Genomic DNA, 14,439 nt, shown 5'->3' with positions numbered 1-14,439 from the left:
GAATAGCTTTTTTTAATTTTGTCCACTCTCGTACCAGACAAAATCCATTAACTGAATATTCAACAACATTCAGTGAAATGCTTGTATTTCACTTATTAAATTATATGAACACAGAGGGGTAATGTTTGTTTATGCAGAGGTTTATTGTTTTCCTTGTTAACATCTGTCTTTTTCTCCTATCTGAACCCCAGTGAAATCTTATTAGATCTTAATTCGTGCCTGGACTGCACAACAGATATCTGCTTCTTTCTTTTAAGATAACCATAGTCTGCAGTTGGTGGCCATGTACGAAACAACTGTCCACATGTATCATTTATTATTATTCCTCAGCAAAAATATCCCAGGAGGGCCAAATTAAAGTTCACTTACTTTAAACTTTGTCAACGCAGTTGGCCAGTCTCAAATCAGTTCTGCTCTTCACATTTGTAGGTATTTTAAATATAATTGAAGGTTGCTGCAAATATTAGTGTGGTTTTGATGCAGCAAATTGGGCTTGTATTCCAAATATAGCTTGGGATTATTACAAGGTTTGCCTGATTCTATGTTCCTCCTTCACCTTTTGGGTGCCAGATGAGTCTATGGAAGTAAAATATTTAAAAGTGCTTAAGATGCATTCCAAGAAATGACTTAGGCTCCATCCCATTGACTTTCAGTGAGACTAGGCTGATCTATACTTTAAAAGTTATACTAGTATAATTATATCAATAAGGGATGTAATTTTTTTTTTGCTCTAGTGTAGATACAGCTCTACCAGTATAAACCATTTTATACTGAGATAGTTTATTTTCTATCCCAAACTGAAATAAGCAATAGCAGCATAAGCACTCTTTTACCTGTATAACTGCATTTACACTGGGGGATGGGTTGGTGGAGGGAGCGGGTGGGTTGCCACTCAAAACTAGTTAAAGTCACAAAACTTGTAAGTATAGACATGACATTAGGCGTCTAAGAGACTTTTGAAAAGGGGACTTAGGCATTTTTTAAAATTTTACCCAGTGTCAGCCCTCTGGCCCCGCAGGATTAGACCCAGCAGCACTGGCAGGAGATCAGGGTTCTCAGTGCCCCCTCCCCCCCAAGATCACAGGTCCAATGTCAGCGGCTGGAGCAGGTTACGGCACTAGGACATCAGTGGTAGGCAGGTAGGGCAGGCTGCACAGATGAGCTATGTGAAGCTGAGGTAGGGGGCCACAGGGTGCACAAGGAGGGGCTGTAGGGGGCTGGGGACTAGGGAGGAGGGGCAGGGAGTTCAGGCTGCATGGCCGGGGGTGAAACCAGTGTATGGGAGACAGACTCTAGGTGGGGGGGATGTTGGCAGTCCCTGGATGGGTGCTGGGGGCAGTTGCTGGATGGATGCTGGGGGGGCAGCCCCTTGGTGGGGGGTTGGATGCATGGGGGACAGTCCCTGGATGGGGGACTGGATGTTGGCGGGGGCAATTCCTGGGGTAGGGGCATTCTGCCTTGGACAGAGTATTCTGTCTCTGCATGGCAGCCACATGTGCCAGCCCAGTGTCGGGGGAGAGTGGTGTCCGTATGCTGAGGGGACAGTCTCAGGGAGGTTGGGTGATGCGGGGCGTTCCCTGTCTGGGAGGCAGCCACTAGTGAGGGGGCTGGGTGCATGGGGGAAAGTCCCTGGCAGGGAGGGCACACTGCATTGGGCAGGGCACCCCATATTTGCAAGCAGGCTCTGCAACTGCAGTTTCCGGGTGCTCATCCCAGCCGCACTGCCAGCAGCAGCACAGAAGTGAGGGTGGCAGTGAAGCATGCCTTACCACCCTTGCAGTAAATTAATTTTAACAGTAAATGTTTTGACTTATTTTCTCATTTAAAATACTCTTGGTAGACAGTGTTAAAATGAATGGTACTATATTGATTTGAATTGTATTGCTGTTAGATGTACAGGTAGTACATATATTGTGTGGATGCTGCCCACATAACATACAGAGAGCTGCATATGTGCTCCACAATGGTAAATAGGTTGAGAACCACACGTCTAACCTGTTCTTAAAAACCTCCAATGATGGAGATTACACAAGCTCCCTCGGTAACCTATTCTAATACCTAACCTTATAGTTAGAAAGTTATTCCTAACACCTAACCTAGATCTCCCCTACTGCAGATTAAGCCAATTACTTCTTGTTCTACTTTCAGGGGACATGACGAACAATTGATCTCCATCTTTTTTATAACAGCCCTTAACATATTTGAAAACTATTATGAGAGGCTCCCTTGGTTGTCTTTTCCCAAGACCAAATTTGCCCAGTTTTTTAAACCTTTCATCAAAGGTCAGGTTTTTTGAATCTTTTATCATTTTTATAGCTGTACTGTGAACTGTCTCCAATTTGTTCACATATTTCCTAAAGTGTGACACCCAAATCTGGACATAATACTCTAACTGGTGACTCATCAGCGCTGAGTAGAATGGAACAGTTACCGCCGGTGGCTTGCATACTATACTCCCATTAATACATCCTAGAATGATATTAATCTTTTTCACAACTGCAGTACTACCTCTTAGACTATCCTCTCTCTTAGTTACTCTCCCTTTTGTAATTGTGCATTTGACTTTTCCTTCCTAAGTCTAGTACTTTGCCCTTGTCTTTATTGAATTGAATCTTGTTGATTTCAGACTAATTCTCTAATTTCTCTAGGTGCTTTTGAATTCTAATCCTGTCCTCCAAAGTGCTTCCAACCCTCCCAGTTTGGTGTCATCCACAAATTTTATAAACATAATCTCCACTCCAGTTAGCCTGACTTCAATACCTGGAAAGATACTGGAACAAATGATTAAACAATCAATTTGTAATCATCTAGAGGATAATAAAATGATAAGTAATAGTCAACATTAATAAATTATGCCAAAATAACCTAATTTCCTTCTTTGGTGGGGTTACTGGCCCGGTGGATGGGTCGTATAAGTAGATATGATACAACTTCTTTTTTAGTAAATCTTTTCATATAGCCTCACATGTTAGTCTCATAAGCAAACTAGGGAAATGTGCTCTAGATGAAATTATTATAAGGTGGGTGCACAATTGATTGAAAGACCATAATTAAAGAGTAGTTATCATTGGTTCACTCGGAGGGTATATCTAGCAGGGTTCACAGTGGTCTGTCCTGTGTCCAGTACTATTCAATATTTTCATTAATGATTTGGATAATGGAGTGGAGAGTAGGCTCATAAAATCTGTGGATGACACCAAGCTTATTACGCACTTGCTTAACTTAACGCTTTATGAATAGTCTCACTGAAGGGATTACTCTCACAGTATGTAACGTTAAGCAGATGCATAAGTCTTTACAGTATCAGAGCCCAAAGTCAGTACTAAAAATTACTACAGTTTTCCTTGAAATAGTGTACTACCTGAATGTAATTGAAATTCAATGCAACATTTTTTATAACTGAGCTATTTTTACATTGTACCTTTTAAATTATACTGTACTTCTCTTTCATTCAGAATTGTTTCCCATGTCTTAATCATCCTATTTAAAATATTCTATTAAATATTCTATTAAATATTCTATTAAAAATTTCACTTAGGCCCTAACACATGCTTAATTGGCGTACATGAGTAGTCCCATTGGGACTGCTTGTGCATAAATTTAAGCATATGCATAAGTGTTTGCAGAATTGGAGCCTCAGTCCTTGTTCAGCAAATCCCTCTGAACCATATTTAATAGTTGAATTTTAATTTTTCTTTTGTTAATATTTGTTCTAGTTTTCTTTCTTTAGAGGTTTATTCTAGCAGTAGTACTAGATAACTACATTAAGTTTTTAAGGAATCCCAAACTTTAAGTGGTAAACCTAGTGAAACAATCATCTAGTGCATTTCCTTTAAAAACAGGACTGAATTACGTCATTTGAACCTTCTTGATTTAGAAAGTTCCATTTTGGAGGCTTTTTAATGCAATGATATTTTGGACATCAGCCATCAGTCAATTGGAATAAAGTGTGTGTTTATGTTAAAAGCAGCCAGCCAAATCCTAAGGTGGTGTAAACGGCATATCTCCATTGACTTTGCTGATTTACAGGCTGAGGATCAGGCCCAATATTTTTATTTATTAATTTATAAGAAGATAATTGCCAATACAAAATAAACATACACTATAAAATATTTCTGATTGTGTAAGAATATGTGCTATTTATCTTCAGAAATGAAGGCTATTTCTGATAGGTTTGCAATTATTTGCAAAATATCTCATGGTCTTAGTACCCAGTATTTGCTGAAGGCTTGAAATCAGCGTCTGCCTGTGAGTTTTATTTAAAAAGAGCTTCATTCATCTATCTAAGCTTCAGTCCAACACAGTGTTCAGCTCATGTTGAACATTATGCCCAACATCAATGTGACTCCGCATGGCCATAAATGTCATGTAAACTGATCATTTTTCAGGATCTGGGCCTTAGTTTACATACATTTTTATAAATTATTCATAAAAATATAAATATATCCCAACTCCTGCAAGACTGTAGCACAAAGGTACCCTTTGTGTAAGCAGGTTCTACTAAAACTTACTTCAGCTGGCCTTGTGCCTGCTGACACCAATGCTGAAGTTGGGCCAGTAACTTTTCTTTTTGTACACTCTATTTTATTGCTTGAAGAATATGGACTTCCCAGACTGATAAATATTACTTTAATTCATTTTACTTTAAAACAGGTTCCAAAACTCCATAATGTAATACAATAAGCATCCTGATTCTAATTTTACAGGAATTAGACTTAAAGACTTATGTTAGTAAGAGACATTCAGGTACGAATGATCACAGATTAATAATTCTAGGAGAGAAGCCAGTCTTAAAGTACAGCTCTTTAATTTCACCAAGTTTGAACCAAATGTATCCTTGTTATAACTCCCATTAAGTCAGTAGAAAGACCAAGAAAGAAGCTGACACATTTTGCTCAACTAGACAGTATAAAAGTTCAAAAGGTAAAAAGAATTTGTCATCTCAAATCCATTATCATAAATGTTTTTATTTAAGTTTTAAATTACACTTGGCATTTCTGTGCTGGAGGTACCATCTCTTTGAAAAGAAATGTCACTTCTGACAATAATAGTATGAGAACGTAATAGAAAGGAATGTGAGCAAGTTCCCATCCTGGTTTAACAATGGTTTTTGCTATCCTAGAAGAACATTGGTGTTTTAGTTGTGTTTTGCTTTGCATAGGTGCACCAGGTGGAAGATGAGCAAATGGAGCCTCTCTTCTCTCTCCAACACTCCTCTCAATTTTATGGCTTGTCAGGGCCGCCCGGGGGGGTGGGGCAAGTGGGGGTCCTTCACTCGCTCCAGGGGCTCCGGAAGACTCTTGCAGGTCCCCCCGGAGCTTCTTCTGCTCCAGGTCTAAGGCGGCGAGAGGTCCTTCCGCCCCGGGGCAGAAGGACCCCCGCCGCCAAATTACCGCCAAAGCGGGACCTGCCGCCAAAGTGCCAGGTCTTCGGTGTTAATTCGGCGGTGGGGGGCCCCCGCCGCGGGTCTTCGGAGCACTTCGGTGGCGGGTCCCGGAGCGGAAGGACCCCCTACTTCCGAATTACCGCCGAAGCGGGGCCCCCCTCCGCCAAAGACCCCAGGCCCCATGAATCCTCTGGGCGGCCCTGGTCCTTGTTCTCAGGAAGCAAAAGAACTAAGGCCAAGATCCACAAAGGTACTTGAGGTACCCCAGACTTAGGCACCTAAGACTCCAGTTTGGATGCCAAAGTGCCAGTTTGGCTCCACTGCTATCCACAAAACTCCTGCCAAATACTGGAAGTACTTAATCTCACTCAGCACCTAAGTTTTCAGGGTAAAAGTTCCCTAGGCATCTATGTTTTAACCTTATACTAAGGGGTGAGGGAAACCTGGCAGGTGAGAAGGAGCACACATTTCAGACAGACATCCAGTAGGGGAGGATCTATTAATGGAAATTCACTATCTCCTAGTAAAGAGGAGAGGATAGACATTGTTAAAGGACAGGTAGGAACTGAAGAAAAGAGTCAAATGAAAAAGAGTTCCATTCAGTTATGTCACATGAAGACAGACAGTCATGCCTGCAGAGGGTCCGTTGATCCGCGGCTGGTCCCGCGCGGCTCCGGTGGACCTCCCGCAGGCACGGCTGCGGCAGCTCCACCGGAGCCGCGGACCAACGGACCCTCTGCAGAAATGGCTGCGGCAGCTCCACCGGAGCTGCATGGCGGTGAAATGGCCGTGCGCCTAGAGCACAAAAAACTCTAGCGCCGGTCCTGGTGCTCAGCACCTCTGAACATCAAACTGTAGGTGTCCAAAGTTTGGCATCTAAAAATCTGAGACACCCAAATTTAGATTACAGTATGGAAATTTAAGCACAAATGTTCAGGCTTTTGCCTGTGACAATAACCTCTGAATGTGACCCTCCTGTAAATAATTCAGTGCTGTCTCTGGAATCTTCTTAAAGACAACCTGAAACAATAGGAAGGATTCTAAGGTAGAGATCTGGGCCACAGCAAACAGCTAGTCTGTGGACTAGGAAAAGGAAATTCTTATTATCTGCTGGTCATTCTGTATCAGTGACACTGTGCTGCTGTTGTTCCTGAAGCCTTGTCACCCACTTGCCAGAGCCAGTGGGTGTCTTGCAAAGTGAATTTACGTAATTTTCAGTAGTCCAGCATCTAACTCAGGTTAGCCCGCCTGAGCCTTAGACTCACAATGAGTACATCAAAAAGTCCCTCAGTGACCTAAACACAAAGTGTGGGCTATGGTAGAGGGAAGATTCTTCCTTCCTTCCTCCCTTCCCTGACTTAACCATTGAACTGCCATTTGATAGAAGTAGCCAGTTCTTTTAATTTGATCTGCTGGGCCCTGACTGGCTGCCGCCTGTTCACTAACCGTTCTAGCTGCTGGAAAACTAAGTCTCTCTGGTTCCACCAGCTGTTAACCCTGAAAAGTCTTTCTAGGCAACCCTAGAGATCCAAAACTCACTGTCCTTTTTTTAAAGAACTGTCATGTGTGACTGGAGGATTCTTAGAGTGGTAGATCACAAATCCACACACTTCATAGCAGCACAGTTTGCTGCACAGGCCTTTCTAATCCTGTCCCAACCCCAGCATAATGAAAACACACCGTTCAACTGCAAGAAGGTCTTTTGTGACCTTGGAAATAAGGAGATAGGATTTACCCAAGGGAGCTGTGAAATGCCTCCATTCTTCTTCATGGGTTGGTAACAATGAAGCCTATCTGTCCAAGGGCTCATCTACACTTGAAATGCTACAGCAGCACAGCTGCAGCTGCACCACCTACGTTGACAGAAGCGGTTCTCCCATCGGTGCAGGTAATCCATCTCCCTGACTGGCGATAGCTTGGTCAACAGAAAGTTTTGTAGGGATTGAGATTAGTCCTCCAACCTGTATATGCTAATAGAAAAAAAAAGATCAGGATTGTGTGTGTGTAAAAAAATTATTATTATTTATTTATATTACCCAACAATGTGTGAGGTACCTCTCAATATAGAGAAAAGAGATTGGGTGAAATCTTAGCTCCAGTGAACTCAGTGGGAGTTTTGCCATTGACTTCAGTAAGGCCAAGATTTCACCCATAATCCCCGATTTGAGGAAATTAATTTCAGACAAAATACAATAGATAAGGTAACAAGATAGTAGGGAGGAGTAGATGAGATAAGACAGAGGCAGCATTAATAAGATTACAGTGGTACTCAGTGAAGTCTAGTGCACACTATGATGCAGTCAAGATTATTTAAGATATATAGAATGAATAAGCAGACGACTAATCAATTAATTTCTTGTGGGCATTGCAGAAGCATTGGGTATTCCAGAGGGATTTAAATTACGGTAGCAGCTTCCAACTCAAGAAGGGTGAGAGTTCCGTATATAAAAGGAATTGTGGTGGGAAGTGCACAGATATGAGGAAGATGGGCAAATGGAATGTCAAGGCTGGCATTGCTGTTGAAGCAAACTAGGCAGGGATGACATGATAAGAGACTATATCAGATGAGTACAGAGAGGGCTGTTATTTATAGCTGGTCTCCACTTGGCTTTTTTCAAATCAGGGTAAGCGGTACTTGGTACATGTCAGTGCTTTATACTATGGATTTGCACTGGTAGAGCTACTGTGGTGTTACTTCACTGAGGAAACACCCCACCAGTGTAGACATTTGTGTTGCCAACTCTTGAGATTTTATTGCAAGTCTCACACATTCTAGTGTTTTAAAGCCCAGTTGCTGGAATTCTGATATTGCAAGAAAATCTCAGCTTTCATTTTTTTAAAAAGTAAGTTTCCAGCCCTCATGTTTGCTATAACAGAGTGCCCATTTATGTCCAGGGGGCCTGCCATGTTCAGTTTATCCAGCTGAGAAGGGGTCAGGTTTTTTTCTATTAAAGGGTGACAGGGCTCAGTTGAAGGGGGGCTGCAAGAGGAAGTTGCCTTCTGTGACTAGCTGTGTGTCAGTCAGCTGGCCAGCCTCTGGATCCTGACAGCCTGTGTAAGTTGTGAGTTTTCTTTGCATTAATAAAACAGTGCCTGAAAGACATGGCATGACAGTGAGTCTGTATTGGGAAGGTTGGGAAGGAAAAACTCAGCTAGCAGCTGGCCCAACTGTGCAATGCAGGTCTGCTAGAGATGCAGAGAAATGTGAAGCAAGTGCACTCCAATAACTCAAAAGCCGGAAAGCAAATAAAAAGAACCCAAAGTTGCTATTTTTAAAAATCTCAAGATTTTAAACAAACCTAATGATTTTTGGAGGCTAGACTCTTGATTTTTGAGTGTTGACAATAGTATGGTATCTGTTTTTCCTGACTTGTGAAGATTGATTTATTTAAAATAATAGTAATAAGATACTAAAAGGAGAGAGTCTAACACAATTGCTCAAGCATGCTACATAGTATTTTAAAAGAGATCCAGGAAAATGACTATTAGGCAGGGCCCCTTGTATTCCACAGTTCCATGGCCACTGGATTCACCACTGAATTAATCTCTTGCCTCAGTTATGTGCTCGATAATCTGTTTTAATTTTTTTTTTTGCTTTAAAAACAATCTTTCTAGCCCTGCTTGTTGCAAAGTGAACCTTAAAAATCTTAACTGAATGTAAAATGATGTAGTTATTGCAGGGAGCTGGAAACTATAGTTCTATGAGATGGGAACTGCCCCATTCATCTTAGCAGGGTATCAACTTTGAAACATAAAGATAAAAATTTAGATGTCAACACTTAACTCTTTAATTTTAGGTTTCAGAATAACAGCTGTGTTAGTCTGTATCTGCAAAAAAGAACAGGAGTGCTTGTGGCACCTCAGAGACTAACATTTATTTGAGCATAAGCTTTCATGGGCTACAGCCCACTTCATCAGATGCATAGAATGGAACATATAGAAAGGAGATATATATACACACATACAGAGAACATGAAAAGATGGGAGTTGTCCTACCAACTCTAAGAGGCTAATTAATTAAGAGAAAAAACTTTAGTAGTGATTATCAAGATAGCCCATTACAGACAGTTTGACAAGAGGTGTGAGAATACTTAACATGGGGATTCAATGTGTGTAATGGCTCAGCCATTCCCAGTCTCTATTCAAGCCTAAATTGATGGTGTCTAATTTTCATATTAATTCAAGTTCTGCAGTTTCTCATTGGGAGTCTGTTTTTGAAGCTTTTCTTTTGCAAAATTGCCACCTTTAAGTCTGTTACTGAGTGGCCAGAGAGGAATAGTTTTTGAATGTTATGATTCCTGATGTCTGATTTAGAATCATAGAATATCGGGGTTGGAAGGGACCTCAGGAGTTGTCCATTTATTCTTTTGCATAGAGACTGTCCGGTTTGGCCAATGTATATGCCAGAGGGGCATTGCTGGTACATGATGGCATATATCACATTGGTAGATGTGCAGGTGAACGAGTCCCTGATGGCGTGACTGATGTGATTAGGTCCTATGATGATGTCACTTGAATAGATATGTGGACAGAGTTGGCATCGGGCTTTGTTGCAAGGATAGGTTCCTGAGTTAGTGTTTTTGTTCTGTGGTGTGTGGTTGCTGGTGAGTATTTGCTTCAGGTTGGAGGGCTGTCTGTAAGCGAAGATAGGTCTATCTCCCAAGACCTGTGAGAGTGAGAGATCATCTTTCAGGATAGGTTGTAGATCTTTGATGACGTGCTGCAGAGGTTTTAGCTGGGGGCTGAAAGTGATGGGTATTGGCATTCTGTTATTTTCTTTGTTGAGCCTGTCTTGTAGTAGGTGACTTCTGGGTACTCTTCTGGCTCTGTCAATCTGTTTTTTCACTTCAGCAGGTGGGTATTGTAGTTTTAAGAATGCTTCATAGAGATCTTGTAGGTGCTTGTCTCTGTCTGGGGGATTGGAGCAAATGCAGTTGTATCTTAGAGCTTGGCCGTAGGCAATAGATCATGTGGGTGTCCTGGATGGAAGCTGGAGGCATATAGGTAAGTATAGCGGTCAGCAGGTTTCCGGCATAGGGTGGTATTTATGTGACCATCACTTATTAGCACAGTGGTGTCCAGGAAACGAACCACTTGTGTGGATTGGTCTAGGCTGAGGTTGATGGTTTTAAGGTTTCTAACTTATTCTGCAACACCTATCTAGTGAACTGTACTCCTATTTTTCATCAAAGCCTTTCATTATTCAAATTATAATCAGCATTTTTAGTTGGAATTTTCATTTAGAGTATGTAAACAGCACATCTTAATTATATGTATTTTTAATTTTATCCTTTGGTACACACAAATCTGCTGCTAAATGCAGGATGAAAAAGAATATTTGTAGTTATACAAGTCAAGATATTAATTAAACCTCAGGCTTAAGAGTTTAAAAAGTTGTCATGCAGTGGTAAAGAAAGAATATTCCCTGCACATACAGCATTTCACACTTGTCTAGGTTCATTAAGGTGGTTGGGTTTTTTTTTGTTTATTTGTTTCCTTTGAAGCATCAGATATGGCCATTGGGAGTAGCTATGGTCTGATCCAATATGACAATTTATATGTACTTAGAAATGAAATAGTTGTTACTATTAAAATTCAGGATTATAGTTATGTATTATATCCACTGGTATTTGTTTCTGTCTGTTTCTGTTAATTCTTGCCCGTATCTTCTTTTCAATCATAGGTAATTTTCCGATGGTGGAAAATCTCTCTTAGAAGTGAATTTCGCGAAGCAAAGCCTGGGGAACTTAAAGAATCTCATGAATACTTCTTGGATGATCCATCTCTTCAGAGTAAGACGTAGAAAAATACTATGCACTTATTATGGCAAACATGGAACTTCTATGTATTACTAAGAACAATGCTCTGTAACTTTATAAATATTGTACATGACCGGTTATTGAAATAGCTCCTGCTGGGTTATTGGGCTTTCCAATATGAATGTATTCATTTCAGTTAATGAGGGGCTGTTAGAAAAAGAAGCAGAAAGGCAACACAAGCTCTAGATAAGCTTCCTTCCAACAAATCCTAGCAGGGAGATTACAAGATGGTGACAATGTTATTATCGATGAAGATGCTACTTCCAGATTCCCACAATAATTTAAAGGGACATAAAACAGTTAAAAAGACTCCAGGAGGGGAGTTCTCAGCTGTTCCTGGGCAGAACAGACTGTCAGGGAGACAGAAACAGGCCCTGTGGCAACGTCTGAAGCAGTTGGGCCCTTCCTTAACTAGATATGTGTACAATCTGTTTGTTTTAAGATCTTCTTCTCTGAAATGCTTTGGTTCTAAATCAATGGTTTTCAACCTGTGGACCTCTGAGGGTCCGCAGACTGTCTAAGGGGTCCACAATAGGTTGTAATTACTATAGAACAATGGTTTTCAGCTTGTGGCCTGTGCCTAAGATTTACAAAGTGGTCTCCACTTCCATTTGAAATTTTTATGGGTCTGCAAATGAAAAAAGATTGAAAACCACTGTTCTACATAAACAATATTTTGTTTAAAGAAGGTTGTCTGGTCATTGGACACCACTGGTCATAGGTCCTGGAAGGAAACAGAACAACAGAGAATGAACCTAACTGATACCTGCTGAGATAATCATGGTTAGTACCTGGGAACTGCAGCTCAAGGCTGGTCTAAGAATGGAAGAATCACATGATTTCACTCCAAGAGGGGTAACAGCTCAAGGCCTAAGATTTGAGGTGTGCACTCTAAGAGTATGTCTACAGAGGGATAAAAGATCCACAGCATGGCCACAGCTGGGCCAGGTCAGCTGAGTCAGGCTTGGGTTTTGGGGCTCAAACTCGCTGTCCAGACTTTCAGGCTCAGGCTGGAACCCAAGTACTGGGACTCTGCATCCTCACAGGGTCCCAGACCTCAGGCTCTAACCCGAACCTGAACATTTACATAGTGATTTTTCAGCCCTGGAGCACAAGCCCTGTGATCCTGGATCAGCTGACCTGGGCCAATCCATGGGTTTTTGATCCCTCTGTAGACATACTCAAAGAGACCAAGAGGGGACAGAGGTATCGTTACCTGGTAACTGTGACACTCTTAGTTAGATTCTCCTATGTCATGTAGAGAAATATCTTGGATACAGATGGTATTTTCAGGTTTATCACATTTTTTTCAACGATGATCTGTAAAGACATGTCACTTCCAAGGGATGGAACACAAGCACCATGATGAAAGATGAAAGCAATTGGTAATATATATCAACTTCAGATCAAAAGAAAAACAAGACCACAGATCAAGCTGGTTTAAGTTACTAAGATTAGTTCAGTTTAAATTTAACTCTTGGTATAGCATAATCCTTTTGTTTGTTTATAAATGACAAATTTGCAATAAAACTGAACAAAATTGATTGCTAATTCGATCCTTGGCAGATGCTTAGAAGTCCTTGAATATATTCATCTCTTTTACTGTTGATATTTTTAATATACCTGTTTCTTCAGTTGCAGTAGTCTCCCACAATGTTTCAACATGGCAGTGGCAATATCAATTTTTAAAACAACTTGGGCTTTTTAGGAAATATGGTGTGAATGATGAGTAGCCTTTTTGTACCCTTTGTTTCCTATGAGAGATTGCTAACAGTGTTTACAGCTGAATTCTAGCAACACTCCCTAATGATTTATTTGACAAATGTACTTTGTTTCTTTTAGCACCCATAAGGAAGCTTTTGTTCAGCTCTGTAGTGACCTGTGCATATGCAATGGCAAAGGTTTTGTGTCACTGTATATATTGTTGGACCTTTCTGTGGCATTTGATATCTGAATAATGTCACAGTGAAACATGTGTATTGGAATATCTGGCATATTGTTCAAACAGAAATAGTTAAATCCTTACCAACATATGCAGTTTTTTTCCTTTGGCGCTTGTATTTCTAGTGTTGCTAAAAATGTTTCTAGATTCATTAAAAGCTGTATCTTGGGATCTAATTTGTATTGTATTTGCATGCTTCTTTTGAAAGTACTACTGATGATTCTGAACTTCATCACATGGGCACTACTGAAGCCCAGGTCAGTTTGTCCCACTTACTGTAAAAAGGTTTCTTCCTGTTTCCAAAGATAATCATCTCAGGATCACTTTTTTTATATACCAAATTTTCCTTTGTGGATCATATTAACCATTACTGTATTTTAAACAGTCTTGGAACTATTCCAGATCACCTCTGCTGCTGTCTCACATAAATACTCAGACCTTTTTGTGTCTTTTTCTCACCTCCGGCTTACAAGTCTTGCTGCTGTTTCCCTCAGATATTTACAGGTTCCTCCAAACTTTGCTGCCAAAACTGTTATTGGAACAGCAATCTAAATTATTTTTATTGAAATTTGAGCTAAAGTCAGTTTCAGTTGAAGTCAGTGGCAAAAATCCCTACTGACTTAAGTAGGGCCAGGATTTGATCCTAAGCATATGTAGTACATTCTGCTGACAATGCACTCTTTCAGGCTAGTAGCTAAATTTATATTTAGTCTTAAGAATTAATTAGAATTTTACATTGCCTTCGTATAGTTAGTCTTAATTTTATGGGGAATTTTGTAACTTACAGTGTGTAGAGATGTTCGCAGAGTACTATAACAATATCATTTGATTTATTCCTATCAAGCAAACATGAGGTAAAATATATTCCCTTGTAAGTAAAACATTTTGCCTGCCACTAATCCCTGCAGGCATTCGAAGCATCCAGTAGAAAGCCTATGAAGTAATCATTTTTAAATAAACTTTTTAATACTTCCTGGTAACTTAGATTTCTGTTACGGTCTACAAACTCTATAGAGGAGTAACAAGAGTCAGTGACAAGCATGTACATTCACATTTAGCGCTGTAAGCTGATTTTTTGCTGTTGTAGTTTTTGTGATAATAACAAACGTGCATACCAGTCTGAGCAGATCCAGTGCATGTGCTGCATAGTAGTAAACCATTGATCTACTTTCTTACCCATATAAATAAACAGGCAATTCTTAAACATTGAAAGAAACATTCATACAGTATGCAGCATTATCAAGCCTTCATTATTGTGTAAAATCTGGGAACAGAATGGTTTCATAACATAA

At 40.4% G+C, this 14,439-nt stretch overlaps 1 protein-coding gene across 1 annotated transcript in view; it reads left to right on the top strand.

Moving 5' to 3' along the window:
• Positions 1-14,439, top strand: part of FBXO36 (F-box protein 36) — a 73,785-nt gene that overhangs the window by 42,867 nt on the left and 16,479 nt on the right. The window contains exon 2 of the mRNA XM_030575543.1: positions 11,070-11,178. Within this exon, the coding sequence (XP_030431403.1) occupies positions 11,070-11,178 (109 nt within the window). The remainder of the gene's footprint in view (positions 1-11,069; positions 11,179-14,439) is intronic.

The sequence above is a fragment of the Gopherus evgoodei genome, chromosome 9 (genome assembly GCF_007399415.2).
Source record: "Gopherus evgoodei ecotype Sinaloan lineage chromosome 9, rGopEvg1_v1.p, whole genome shotgun sequence".
NCBI classification, from domain to species: Eukaryota; Metazoa; Chordata; order Testudines; family Testudinidae; genus Gopherus; species Gopherus evgoodei.
Note: the sequence above shows the minus strand (reverse complement) of the source record. Positions and strands in the feature narration are given on the sequence as shown.